At 41.5% G+C, this 14601-nt stretch overlaps 1 protein-coding gene across 4 annotated transcripts in view; it reads right to left on the minus strand.

The window, feature by feature from the left end:
* Nucleotides 1-14601, minus strand: part of EPB41L4A (erythrocyte membrane protein band 4.1 like 4A) — a 125742-nt gene that overhangs the window by 73201 nt on the left and 37940 nt on the right. For all 4 annotated transcript variants that reach the window (XM_056803961.1, XM_056803959.1, XM_056803958.1 and 1 more), the window contains exon 5: nucleotides 526-623. In XM_056803961.1, the coding sequence (XP_056659939.1) occupies nucleotides 526-623 (98 nt within the window). The remainder of the gene's footprint in view (nucleotides 1-525; nucleotides 624-14601) is intronic.

Raw genomic sequence — 14601 nt, forward strand, 5'->3', positions numbered from 1 at the left:
ATGTAAAGGGAGGGACTGTGCTGGGCCAGCAGACGCTGAGCGGGCCGACGGGCCCTGAGCCCCACGCAGCCCCTCGTGAGGCGGGGAGGCAGCTCGGAGGGACGGCCTGGGCCCTCCGTCTGGGGCTTCAGGGACTCCTGGGAGGGGTCGTCCCGCTCCCCTCCGCTCCTCCTGGATCCAGAAGGGCCCGGATGCTGTCAGGATGCCCGGCTCCGGACGGCCCCAGACACGCCCCAAGGCCCCGCTCGCCCCCAACACCCACTACAGGAAAACGTCCTGCGTGGAGCTGATGGAGGGGGGCCAATGGGAGCACATCGCCTGGGGGACACGGCCCCAGCACGCCCAGACGGTCTGCGGGGATCACCCAGCCATGGGGAGCCATGAAGAAACCCGCGAAAGCCCAGCCAGAGCAGTAAGCGTGAACCGGGGTCTGTGGCTTCCCCAGGAGGGGTCGAGCCGATCCCTGAACGGGGAGAGTCACAAAGGAGCAGAGGACGGTGGGGCTAGGGAAGACGCGGCACCTACCCTGCAGGGCGTACGCTCCCAGCTGAGCAGCAACGTGGCCGGGGCAGGGGAGGCGCCCCTGGAGCACATCTTGCTTCACCTGCAAAAAAAACTGGTATCTAAAAGGAGAAACAAGAGGCAGAGCATCAGTGGAGGCACAGACACGGGTGGCTTCAGGCACGCCTGACTCTCCCTAGGACGGAGGCAACCAGCTGGAGCCTGCTTAGTCCCAATCACGGGCCCTGGAAAGCCGTCACGTGCACTCAAACGGCCTTACTTGGAGCGACTGTAGGAAGAACGAGGACTTCCCCGGCCAACCGTGACATGAGCTACGGATGCCAACGTGGGACTTCTTCGGGGCTTCCTGACACTAACCGGGGTCGAAGCGCATTGGACAGACAAGCATGTTGGCCAGAAGGATGACACCGGTTTAGCGCTCGATGCCCTGGCGCACCCTTGTTGGGCTGAGCACGAGCCCGAGCACGGACTCTAAGAGACGGCCAGCCCTCTGGGATCTGGCCTGGGAGGGGACCAAACCGACGTTTCTGTCGCTCTCCAGGGAAGGTGGGGAGGAGCCGCTAGAGCTCTGGGGTGCCCGTGTATCCTCAGAGCGGGCGGCACCGCTCCTGCGCACGGCTCGCTTTGCTTCTGCCTCAGAGTGATCCGAAACTACTTGGCGTGTAAGACAGACCATCTACAAGTTTCTGACAGGCGGCTGCCGAGCTTCACAAGTTGTTGCTGGGACAGGGGCAGTTTTCTGGTGAAGAAGATCACGACTTTCCTGGCACACAAGGATTTTAAAGCGGAGTTCCTGGCCATTTAGAGGCTCTTCCCAGGAAACGGGATACTCCAACCCATGATAGGCATTCAGCAAGAAAGAGAAAATGGCTCACGTATAGAAGTAAATTCTGACATTCAATGGTCACATTAAGAAGGAGCCTGGGGGGAAGGGGGGGGAGCAACTGCATGGCTCAGTGGATGGGGAGTCAGGCCTAGAGACGGGAGGTCCCAGGTTCCAATCTGGCCTGAGACACTTCCCAGCGGTGTGACCCTGGGCAAGTCACTTGATCCCCATTGCCTGGCCCTGACCACTCTTCTGCCTCAGAACCAATACCTGGTATTGAATCCAAGATGGAAGGGAAGGGTTAAAAAAAAGCAGCATCCTGGGGACAGCGAGGTGATTTAGTGAAGGGAGGGCAAGGCCTCAGGAGGTTCTTGGTTCAAATCTGGTCTCAAGCATTTCCTAACCACATGACCCTGAGCAAGTCACTTAACCCCAATGACCTAGCTGGAAAGACAAAGTACTCATAGAAAGTTACAATGTTGTGACACTGTGGTGACGTCACGTGGCGGGAAGGTTTAGGGAGGGAGAAAAATGCAAGTATCTACCATCAAAGTGGGATCGTCTGTCCCAAATGAAGACTGGATTCTTTTGGATTTCCATCGTTTTCAGGCTCTTCTTGGGGCCTCCGGGGAGTCCTCTGTTTCTCTTCATCTCGATGTCGTCCGTGGTTCAGAGACATCTTCATGAAGGGCTTCCGCCTCCTCGTGTGGGCCGATCTCTGCAGGGAAGAGCTGGATACTACGGCCGAGGCTGAACCTCTAAGCCAGACTGAGCGCTTTCTCCCTCCCGACTTGGGCGGCTCTCGAGGCTCAGCAGTTCACAGCGCTCGTTGGCCTGCGCACAGACATGTGATCGCAGCTTCGTCACGTGGACACAGAAGGCGTCTCGCTGCAGTCTGCGGGCCCCTGAGGTTGGCGGGGCCTTTGGGGAGTCGCTGCTGCAGTGTGTGAGGATGTGCGCGGGCGGCTGTGAGCTGTCCAATGAATGTCATCCAAGCAGGAAACTCGTGGAGGGCCCGAGCCTCAGTGGAGAGGCTCCAGGGGATGAGCAGCACAGCGCACGCGCATCGCTGAGAGCCAGGCACCGCGGCCAGGTAACGCAGGTCGTGCGGGCACAGACGGAAGTGATCCGCGTGCAGCCGCTTCCGCGTGCTACGGTGGCCCAGAGGGAGATGCCGCGGCCGTGATCAGAGCGGAAGCTCCCATCCAGACTGGCCAGAAAGGGAAGCTGCCGATTCCCAGCGCTCGCAAACAGCTGCTTCCATTCAGGACGTTGTCTCGGGAAGACAGGCTGCTCTCTGGTGGCGGCCACCTGAGTCAACGCCGTTCCCAAAGAGAGTGGCTGAGCCAGGGAGAGGGTCAGCGCCTCGAGGCAAAGCAGGACCAAGTGAGCATCCAGGCTGAGAGCATCACTTGGAGGCGGTTCAGCTGGAGCTCCAGCAGACACAGACACGTGAGAAGGACTCCGCCCTATGGTCGGTTGGTCCCCGGAATTCCTCTTATGGAAACCCTTTGATGCTTCTCCCAGTGTGCCCCTAGTGGCGGGGAGTCCACATGGGAAGTGGGGAATGCATTGAAGCCCTTGTGTGCCCAGACCCTTCTTGCCCCTCTATCTTGTGTCTCCCAACAGCACTTCTAATGAGGGGGTTTCCAGGAAGGGTTAATGCTGCCGTCATGAGCTTATCCAAGAGCCCTGGCTTTCATCACGGCCATCCCCTGGCCTGGGTCGCTCTGCAAGAATGGAGACTCGTGGCACACCGGCTTCAGGAATAAGGGACAAAAGGACACTCCTGGACGAGTCGCCTCGTACCAGCAGGGACATCATCGCTAGCAACAAACCCCGCCCCCGTAAGTCTACTGGACGATCACAGGACTGGACCGGGCTTTTGGCATACGTACAGAGTATGACCAGAGTATGACGGAAGTCAGGAGGGCCTGATTTTGACCTTCCCCCCCCCCCCCAGCAGTCTCTAGTTCTGTGACCATGACATATGGCACTCAATCCCAGATTCCTCATCTGAGAACTGGAGATTACAGTGACGACACCAGCCAACTGAGGGGGCTGCCAGGGAGTGGAAAGGAAATCTTGTGCCTGAAATGTTAGGCAAAGTTGAAGGCACTCGAGGAACGCTAAGTACAACTACTGACCATTGCAAACAAGCACCTAAAAACCGCTAGAAAGGAAATCTCCAAGAATCACTAGAAACCACTAGATTCCATTCTGTGGGTCAGTCAGATTTCGAATGCCAAGGACACTGGCGGCTATCTGCCCCCAAACCCAAATGATCACAGAAATAACCCCCTGAACAATTCAAGCTCCCCAAAATAAAAGTAAGCAAATTATAAATGAATTGACCATTGAAGCCCTTCTGAAGCCAAATAAGAGCAGCTTTCTGGTCTTACTAATGGTCATTATTGAAGTTTTCTGGTTTTCAACAACTAAAAGGATCAAGTTTAATCTCCAAGGTCTATATTATAGAATTATGCCAGATTTCCCTCACTAGAATGTATCCAGATCCAGACATATATTTATTCATTAGAGAAGTTCATAGCAGCAAAGCCAAGATGGCAGATTCAAAGCAGAGAAAGCTCGAACCACCGTACTTCCAACCAAGTTTAAAATAATGTTTAAAGACCAATACTGGGGTGAAAGAATCAAAGGAGATGGAGTGCAACAACTTTCATGCAGAGAATAATTGAACAGTAGGCAGCGAGAGTATGGTTCACTGAGGTAAGAGTAGGGCACAGCCCGTAGGTGCCCACACAACCAGGGCAAGCCAACAGTAAGTCCCTACCTCCACCCCATAACTGTTCCAGGTACTGAACCTGGGTCCAAGCCTATGTTGAGCCCCTGAGCCCTTGCCCAAGGCAACAGCAGCACAATCCCACTCCCACCCTTTAAAGTTCAAAGCCTGAGCCCAGTGCTGCAGTGAGGCCCCAAGCCTTAGTACAGAGTCGTCTGCCACGTGCCTGGCTCTGAACCCCCACCCAATCCCTAACTAAGCCGCAAATCCCAACACAAAGCAGATGGCAAGACTGATGCAAGCCCAGAGTCCTTGCCCAAGTCTGCAGGGAGGTCCTAATTCTTGGCACAAAGCAGTCTGTGAAACATGCCTGATCTGGGTAAGCCTAGAGAGAAGATAGGAGCCCCAGTCCAAGCCTGCAGTGAGGACCTGAACTTCAGCAAAAGGCAGTCCCCAGGCACCTGACCTCTATAAGTCCAGAGCCCACCTTAGAACCCCTACCCAAGCTCAAGGCAAAATTATAAGTCCAGAGCAAGGCAGTACATAGTGAGCCTAACCTGATCAAGCTCTGAGGGAGACTGAAAGCCTCCATCCAAACAATGGCTAGAATTTGAGCCATCAGCAGTCTTGGACGTGATTGAATCAACAATGGGAGGTGGTGGCTTTCAGAGCTCACAGCCTACAATCCATCGTACCATGTTGGGAGAACTGAAACTTGCAGAAAGTGAGAAATGGAGGTACAGGTAGCAGCAAGGAAAAACTGAAGTTTAAGAGTTCCCCTTATTCAGAGCACATCTTTAAGATAAAAGTGAGAGTCAAGAAAAAGGCCAGAAGAATGAGCAAAAATTTAAAAAATCCAACTTAGAAAACTTTTATGGGGAAAAAAGAAGAGAAAGGCATAGACACAGAATGGGACAGTGCAAGCGAACACATATACACAAAACTAATAAGAAAAATATGCAGTGGCCTCATGCTCTAGAAGAGCTCAAAAAAAGATTTCAAAAGTCAATTGAAACAGAAGAAAAATGGGTAAGAGAAATGAAAGCAATGCAAGAAGAAAATAGCAGCTTTAAAAGCAGAATTAGCCAAATATATTAAAAAGTTAAAAACCTCATAAAAGGAAATGTATTCCTTAAAAATTAGAATTGGGCAACTAGAAGCTAGTGATTTTATGAGATATCAAGAAAAAAAATTTTTTAAATAACAACACATGAAATTTCTCACTGAAAAAACAACTGACATAGAAAACAGATCGAGGAGACCAATCTAATAATTACTGGACTACCTGAAAGTCATGTTAGAAAAAAAAAAAGCCTAGACATCATATTATAAGTAATAAAAAAGTCCTGATATTCTTTTTTTAATTTTAATTTTATGTCATCAATTTAGAACATTATTCACTCCCTCCCCTCCCCCCACCCATCCCATAGTCAATACACAATTCCACTAGATGTTACACGTGTCCTTAATCAAAACCTATTTCCATGTTGTTGATGTTTGTACTAAAATGATCATTTAGAGTCTATAACTCCATTCATATCCTCCTCAACCCATGTAATCAAACAGTTGTTTTTCTTCTGTGTTTCTACTCCCACAGTTTTTCCTCTGAAAGTGGATAGTGTTTTTTCTCATAGATTTCTTGAAGTTGTTCAGGATCACTGCATTGCCACCAATGGAGAAGTCTATTACATTGGATTGTACCACAAAGTATCTGTCTCTGTGTACAATGTTCTCCTGGTTCTGCTCCATTCACTTTACATCAATTCCTGGAGGTTGTTCCAGTCCCCATGGAAATCCTCCACTTTATTATTCCTTTGAGCACAATAGTATTCCATCACCAACGTATATCACAATTTGTGCATCAATTCCCCAATTGGAGGCATCCCCTCATTTTCCAATTTTTTGCCACCACAAAGAGCACAGCTATGAATATTCTTGTGCAGGTCTTTTTCCTTATTATCTCTTTGGGGTACAAACCCAGCAGTGCTATGACTGAATCAAAGGACAGACAGTCATTTAGCACCCTTTGGGCATAGTTCCAAATTGTCCTCCAGAATGGTTGGATCAATTCAAAACTCCACCAGCAATGAATTAATGTCCCAACTTTGCCACATCCCCTCCAGCATTCATTACTTTCCATAGCTGTCATGTTTGCCAATCTGCAAGGTGTGAGGCAATATCTCAAGAGTTGTTTTGATTTGCATCTCCCTGATTATAAGAGATTTAGAACACTTTTTCATGTGCTTATTAATAATTTTGATTTCTTTAATGGAAAATTGCCTATTCATGTCCCTTGCCCATTTATAAATTGGAGAATGGCTTGATTTTTCTATAATTGGTTTAGTTCTTTATAAATTTGAGTAATTAGACCTTTGTAAGAGGTTTTTGTTATGAAGATTGTTTCCCAATTTGTTGCTTCCCTTCTAATTTTGGTTGCATTGGTTTTGTTTGTATAAAAAATTTTAATTTGATGTAATCAAAATTATTATCACATAATACATACACAATATTACATTTTGTGATTTTTTTTTCTAGCTCTCTCTAGGTTTTAAAATCTTTCCTTTTCCAAAGATCTGACATGTATACTAATAATAGTTCACCTAATTTGCTTATAGTTTCCTTCTTTATATTCAAGTCATTCACCCATTCTAAGTTTATCTTGGTGTAGAGTATGAGATGTTGATCCAAACCTAATCTCTCCCATAATGTCTTCCAATTTTCCCAGCAGTTTTGATCAAATAGTGGGTTTTGGTCCAAAAACTGGGATCTTTGGGCTTATCATATACTGTCTTGCTGAGGTCACTTACCCCAAGTCTATTCCACTGATCCTCCTTTCTGTCTCTTAGTCAGTACCAAATTGTTTTGATGACCACTGCTTTATAGTATAGTTTCAAATCTGGGACTGCAAGTCCTCCTTCCTTCACATTTTTTTCATGATTTCCATGGATATCCTTGAACTTGTGTTCTTCCAAATGAACTTTGTTATGTTTTTTTCCTAATTCAGTAAAAAAGTTTTTTGGTAGTTCAATTGGTATGGCACTAAATAAGTAAATTAATTTGGGTAGGATTGTTATTTTTATTATGTTAACTCATCCTAACCATGAGAAATTAATGTTTTTCCAATTGTTTAGATCTAGTTTTAATTGTGTGGAGAGTGTTTTGTAGTTGTGTTCATATAGTTCCTGTGTTTGTCTCAGCAGATAGATTCCCTTTATATTGTTTAGGGTGATTTTAAATGGAATTTTTCTTTCCAATTCTTGCTGCTGAGATGTGTTGGAGATATATAGAAATGCTGATGACTTATGTGGGTTTATTTTGTATCCTGCAACTTTGTTAAAGTTGTTGATTATTTCCACTAGCTTTTTAATTGATTCTCTAGGGTTCTTTAAGTAAACCATCATATCATCCACAAAGAGTGATAGCTTGGTCTCTTCATTGCCAATTTTAATCCCTTCAATTTCTTTTTCTTCTCTAATTGCTAATGCTAGTGTTTCTAGTACCATGTTAAATAATAGAGGTGATAATGTGCATCCTTGTTTCACTTCTGATCTTATTGGGAAGTCTTCTAGTTTGTCCACATTGCAGATTATGTTTGATGATGTTTTAGATATATACTGTTTATTATTTTTAGGAAATACCCTTCTATTCCTACACTTTCTAGTGTTTTCAATAGGAATGGGTGTTGTATTTTGTCAAAGGCTTTTTAGGCATCTATTGAGATAATCATGTGGTTTTTGTTGGTTTTCTTGTTGATATGGTCAATTATGTGGATGGTTTTCATAATATTGAACCATCCTTGCATTCCTGGTGTAAACCCCAGCTGATCATAATGAATAACCCTCGTGATGACTTGCTGGATTCTTTTTGCTAGTATTCTATTTACGATTTTTGCATTTATGTTCATTAAGGAGATTGGTCTATAGTTTTCTTTCTCTGTTTTTGACCTGCCTGGCTTTGGAATCAGTACCATACTTGAGTCGTAAAAGGAATTTGGTAGAATTTCTTCTTTGCTTATTATGTCAAATAGTTTGTATAATATTGGGATTAGTTTTTCTTTGAATGTTAGATAGAATTCAGTTGTGAATCTATCAGGCCCTGGAGATTTTTTCCTTAGGCCATTCTTTGACAGTTTGTTCAATTTGTTTTTCTGATATGGGAATATTTAAGAATTCTATTTCTTCTTCTGTTAATCTAGGGAATTTATATTTTTGTAAATATTCATCCATAACACCTAGATTGCCATATTTGTTGCCATACAATTGGGCAAAATGGTTTTTAATGATTGATTTAATTTCCTCTTCATTAGAGATGAGATCTCCTTTTTCATCTATGATACTGTAAATTTGGTTTTCTTCTTTCCTTTTTTTATTAGATTGACCAGTATTTTGTCTATTTTTTTCCCAAAATACCTGCTTCTAATCTTTTTTTTTTATTTGCATATCCAATTCATTGACCTCTGCCCTTCCTAATTTGTTAATATATGAACTCAAGGATATAAATTCCCCCCGAGTACTGTTTTGGTTGCATCCCATAGATTTTGAAAGGATGTCTCATCATTGTCATTTTCTTCAATGAAATTATCAATTGTTTCTATAATTTGTTCTTTTACTAACTGATTTTGGAGAATCATATTATTTAATTTCCAATTAATTTTTAATTGGCTCTCCATGTACCCTTACTGATCATTATTTTTATTGCATTATGATCTGAAAAGGTTTCATTTATTATTTCTGCTTTTCTGCATTTATTTGCCATATTTTTATGTCCTAGTACATGGTCAATCTTTGTCAATGTACCATGTGCTGCTGAAAATAAGGTATATTCCTTTTGGTCCCTATTTATTTTTCTCCATATATCTATTAACTCTAATTTTTCTAAGATTTCATGCACATCTCTTATGTCTTTCTTATTTATTTTTTGATTTGATTTATCTAGATTGATAGTGATAGGTTCAGGTCTCTTACTAGTATAGTTTTACTATCTATTTCCTCCTTCAACTCCACTAGTTTCTCCTTTAGAAATGGATGCTATACCATTTGGTGCATACAGGTTTATTACTGATATTTCCTCATTGCTTATACTGCCTTTTATCAGGATGTAGTTACCTTCCCTATCCCTTTTAATCAGATCTATTTTTACTTTGACTTTGTCAAATATCATGATTGCAACTCCTGCCTTTTTTCTATCAGTTGAGGCCCAATACATTTTACTACAACCTTTAATTCTAACCTTGTGAGTGTCTACCCATCTCATGTGTGTTTCTTGTAGACAACATATGGTAAGATTTTGGTTTCTAATCCACTCTGCTATTTGTTTTCTTTTTACGGGTGAGTTCATCCCATTCACATTCAAAGTTATGATTGTCACTTGTGTATTCCCCAGCATTTTGATATCCTCTCCTAGTTCTGTCCTTTCTTATTTTGCTATATCCTTTTAAATCAGTGGTTTGCTTTTAATCAGTCTACCTAATCCCCAATGGAAATATGCTTTCCTTTCTACACCCCCCCCTTTTTATTCCCTTCTTATTTTTTAGGGTCTATTAAGTTCCCTCTCCACTCTCTTTCCCTCCTGTTTTCTTACTCCCTCTCCCCTCCCCCCTTACATTTCCCTTCTCACTTTCCCTATAGGGTAGGATAGAATTCAATATCTCAATGGATCTAGATGCTCTTCCCTCTCATAATTGATTTCAGTGAGAGTAAGGTTTAAGTATTACCTATTAGCACTCTCTTCCTCTCCTTCTTATAATAGTATTCTTCCCCTCCCCTTCCCATGTGCCTGTTTGTGTGGTATAGATTATCCTATTTATCTTATTTCTTCAAGTTTCTCTTGGTGCCATCTTTGATTTCCCCCCTCCCTTTTTCTTTTTTTGCATATCATCTTATACCACTTATTACGCCAATATCTTCCTGTGAATCATTCTTCTAATTACTATAATAATGAATATAATTTTTGAGTGTTACAAATAACATTTTCCCCATATATTGGGATACAAATAATTTGATCTTATTGAAGCCCTTAAAAAAGAATGTTTGAATAAAAAACATTTCCCTCCCTTTCTCCTCTCTTTCTTATTTACCTTTTCATGTTTCTCTTGATTTTTGTGTTTGGATATCAAATTCTCCACTTAGTTCTGGTCTTTTCTTTACAAATACTTGGAAATCTTCCATTTTGGTGAATGCTCATACTTTGCCCTGGAAATATATAGTCAGTTTTTATGGGTAGGTGATCCTTGGTTGAGGAGTCAATTCTCTTGCCTTTCTGAATATCATATTCCAAGCCTTATGGTCCTTTCTTGTGGAAGATGCCAGATCTTGTGTAAACCTGATTGGTGCTCTTTGGTATCTGAATTGTCCCTTTTTTGGATTCTTTTAAAATTTTCTCCTCAGCTTGGAAGCTCTTGAATTTGGTAATTACATTGCTGGGAGTTGTCTTTTGAGGATTTAGTGTAGAGGGTGTTCTAGGAACTCTTTCAATGTCTTATTTTTCCCCATTGTTTTAGAACATCAGGGCAGTTTTCTTTGATAATTTCTTGCAGTATGATGTCAAGATTTCTGTTTTTTTTTTCTGGGTTTTCAGGTAAACCTATGATTCTCAAATTGTCTCTTTGTGATCACTTTTCCTTATCTGTCATCTTGTCAGTGAGATATTTTATGTTTTCTTTTATTTTGTCAGTCTCTTGACTTTGCTTTATTCTTCCTGTTTTGCAAAATCATTGGTTTCCAATTGCCCAATTCTGGTCCTTAAGGCCTCGTTTTCTACTATAATCTTTTGATTTTTCTGCTATAATCTTTTAATTTTCCTTTATGGCTTGGTCTATCCTGCTTTTCATGGATTCCAGCTATTTCACCAATTGGGAATTCCTATCCTTTAAATTGTTATTTTCTTTTTGAACTATTTCCCACTTTTCTTGCCAGAAGTCTTCCATCTATTTTGTAAGCTTTAATTTAAATCCTTCAAGAGCTTGTGGCCAACTCCCATTTTTTGGGGAAGGTTTTGGCACAGATATTTGGATTTCCTCTTTTGCTATTTCCTTTGTAGTCTGGATTTTTCCTCTGTAAAAATTATGGGTCAACCCCTTCTTCTTGTTTTTCTTGGTGTTGGGAAGTTGTTCCTGGGCACTGTTTGCCATCACTATGGTGATTTTTCCTTCCCTTTCCAGTCGGAAATCTGGAGTGAGGAGGGCAGACTCTCTGTGTATGGAGCTTAAGGGCAAGGATTTTGCCTGAGGCCAGCTTTTGAGTCTCTGCAGCTTCTGCTGTTTATTGCCCTTCTCTGTGCTATCTCCCCACGGGTTCCCACAGTCTACACACTTCAGCCTGCTGGGCTTTAAGGTTTAGCTGCTCTCAGGGGTAGGTATTTGGTGGTTTTAGTCAGCTGCCAAGGACCTAGATGTGCCCCTCAGTTGCTCTAGAGGTGCCCCTCACTCACTCACTGATTTTTGAGCTCACTGGCTCTGACTCTGGCTCCATAGATGGGGTGGGAGAGGGTGGATCACCTTGCATTTTGGTGGAAGCTTATTTACCCCCTTATGGTGTGGAAATGCCCAAATCCCACATACCTTCAATGCTGGGCCCTACTGTAGAGTCCCTTCATTCATATGAATTTGGTTTTTTTTTTGGCTTTTTGAGGTAGTTTATATTGGTTGGTGGCAAGGAGAGGAAGAGTCCTTTGTCTAGACTACCGCCATGTTTACCCGGAAGTACCTGTCCTCGTATTCTTTTTTTTTTTTTTAAACCCCTACCTTCCGTCTTGGAGTCAATACTGTGTATTGGCTCCAAGGCAGAATAGTGGTAAGGGCTAGGCAATGGGGGTCAAGTGACTTGCCCAGGGTCACACAGCTGGGAAGTGTCTGAGACCACATTTGAACCTAGGACCTCCCATCTCTCAGCCTGGTTCTCAATCCACTGAGCTACGCAGCTGCCCCCTTTCCTCATATTCTTGAAGGAGTGAGTAAAATAAAAATGGAAAGAATCCACAGGTCACCTTTAGAAAGAGATCTCCAAATGGCATTGCAAGCAGCCAGAAAGAAACAATTCAAATACTGTGGAGCTACAGTCAGGACTGCACAGTACTTAGCAGCTTTCACATTAAAGAATTGAGAGGTTTGCAATACAATGTTCTGGAAGGGGAAAGATCAAAGTTAATAACATATAATCTCCTATCTAGCAAAACTGAGTATATTCTTTCTGGGCGAAAAGTGGTTACTTAATAAAATAGAAGATGTCCAATCATTCCTAATATAAGACCAGACCTAAACAGAAAGTTTGATGTCCAAATACAGAACCCAAGAGATGCTTAAAAAAAGTAAATAAGAGAAAGAAAGAGAAGATTTAAGAGATTCATGAAGGTCAAACTGTATATATTTGTATATATTCCTATGTGAAAAGATGAAATTGGTAATTCTTAAAATTTTTATCACTATTAGAGCAGGTACAAGGAGTATACACAAACAAAGGATGTGGGAGAAAACTTATTAGGAGAATATCATGTGCAAAAAAAATCGAAGATATTTGGACTAAGAAAAAAGGGAAGGGATATGTGGAATGGAGTAAATTATCTCACCTAAAGAGGTGTGGAAAACTATCACAGTGAAGGGGAGGAGGCAGGTAGTGATGGGTAATATTTAAATCTTATTCTTATCGAAATTGGCTCAGAGAGGGAATCACCATATAATTTGGGTATAGAATTCTATCTTATCCTATATAGAAGTAGGAGGGTAATAAAGCAAGGGGGTGGTAATAGAAGGGAGGGGGAAATACAGGGTGGTGACTAAAAGCAAAATATCTGTGAGGAGGTGTAGCTGTCCATCAGCTACATTAACATGAGTAGATTCTTGTGAAGGGAAACCATGGACATGAAAACACAGGGCAAAGGAAAAGATTAAAATGAAAGATGCATAGAAAAAAGACACACACAGAGAGTAGGGAAGCAGCTTAAGCAAACTGCTCCTGCTTGCAAAAGGACCAGTGAGAGTCAAGTATCTTGCAACACAAAAGAAACAACAAATGTTTTCACATAGGTTTTACAAGAATTAACAAGGCTTGTGGGAAAGGAAGTTGATTCCTAAAGTTGCTGATTGAAAAGTAAGATACCCTATGTAAAACTTATTTCCTGCAGGATGCACCTTTTGTGCCTATTTAGTTAGTTTTCTGAATTTTATCTTTTTTCACAGGATCTCTTTTCTGCCAACCCAGAGAAAGGTGAGAAACTCCTGAGAGCTTTAGAAATTTTGCAGACTGTCAGACTCTTTTTCTCAGTAGGTAGATGAGGAGATAAATGACATGTAGCAAAGATCAAGACTATTTATGCCTCTGATAGAAGGATCCAGTACAAATCAATCTTGGGTATTATTAAATATAGCCACAAGAAAATTGCTTTTGCAACCATATCTTGATTTCACTGTCCATCAACTATTGGAAGAAAAATAATCTAATACTAAAAAGGGGTGTGTCACAGAAAAAATTATACAAATCATAATTTCTTTAAGGAGAATGACAATGAAAAGACAACATATCAAAATTTGTGGGATACAGCCAAAGCAGTTCTTGGAGGACATTTTGTATCTCTATACATCAATAAAATAAAGGAAAAGCAGATCAATGAATTGGGCATGCAACTAAAAAAATTAAACAAAACAAATTTAAAATCTTCTAAAAGTCTAAATTGGAGATCCTAAAAATCAAAAGAAAACGAGTAAATGAGTAAAATTGAAAGTAAGAGAACCATTAAACTAATAAATGAGTCTAGGAGTTGGATTTATATATATAAAAAACAACCAAATCAATAAAGCACTGGTTAATTTGATTTTAAAAAGGAAAGAAGAAAATAAAATAATCTGAATCAAAAATTAAAAGGGTGAACTCATTACCAATGAAGAAGAAATTAAAACAATCATTAGGAGCTATTTTGGCCAAATATAAGCCTATAAGTATGACAATCTAGGCAAAATGGATGGATATTTACAAAAATATAAATTGCCCCAATTGACAAGAGGAAGTAGAATAATTTAAAAATCTCATCTAAGAAAAAGAAATTGAATGAAACATCAAAAAACTCCCTACAAAAATACCCCCAAGGATAGATGTTTACACAAGTGAATTCTGTCAAACATTTAAAGAACAATTAATCCCAATACTATATAAACTTTTTGGGAAAATAGGCAAAGAAAGAATCCTACCAAATTCTTCTTATGACACAAAAATGGTACTGTTACCTAAGACAGGAAGTACAAAATAGAAAAAGAAGATTCTTAGGCCAATTTCATTAATGAATATAGATACAAAATTTTTAAATAAAATACTAGTAAGGAGACTACCACAATATATCACAAGGATCATTCACTATTGCTGGTTTAATATTAGGAAAACTACCAGCATAATTGACCCTATCTATAACCAAACTAACAAAAATTATGTCAATAGATACTGAAAAAGCCTTCAACAAAATACAACTATTAAGAAACACTAGAAAGCATAGGAATAAATGAGCCTTTCCTTAAAAAGATAAATAG

This window comes from Monodelphis domestica, chromosome 7 (genome assembly GCF_027887165.1).
Source record: "Monodelphis domestica isolate mMonDom1 chromosome 7, mMonDom1.pri, whole genome shotgun sequence".
NCBI classification, from domain to species: Eukaryota; Metazoa; Chordata; class Mammalia; order Didelphimorphia; family Didelphidae; genus Monodelphis; species Monodelphis domestica.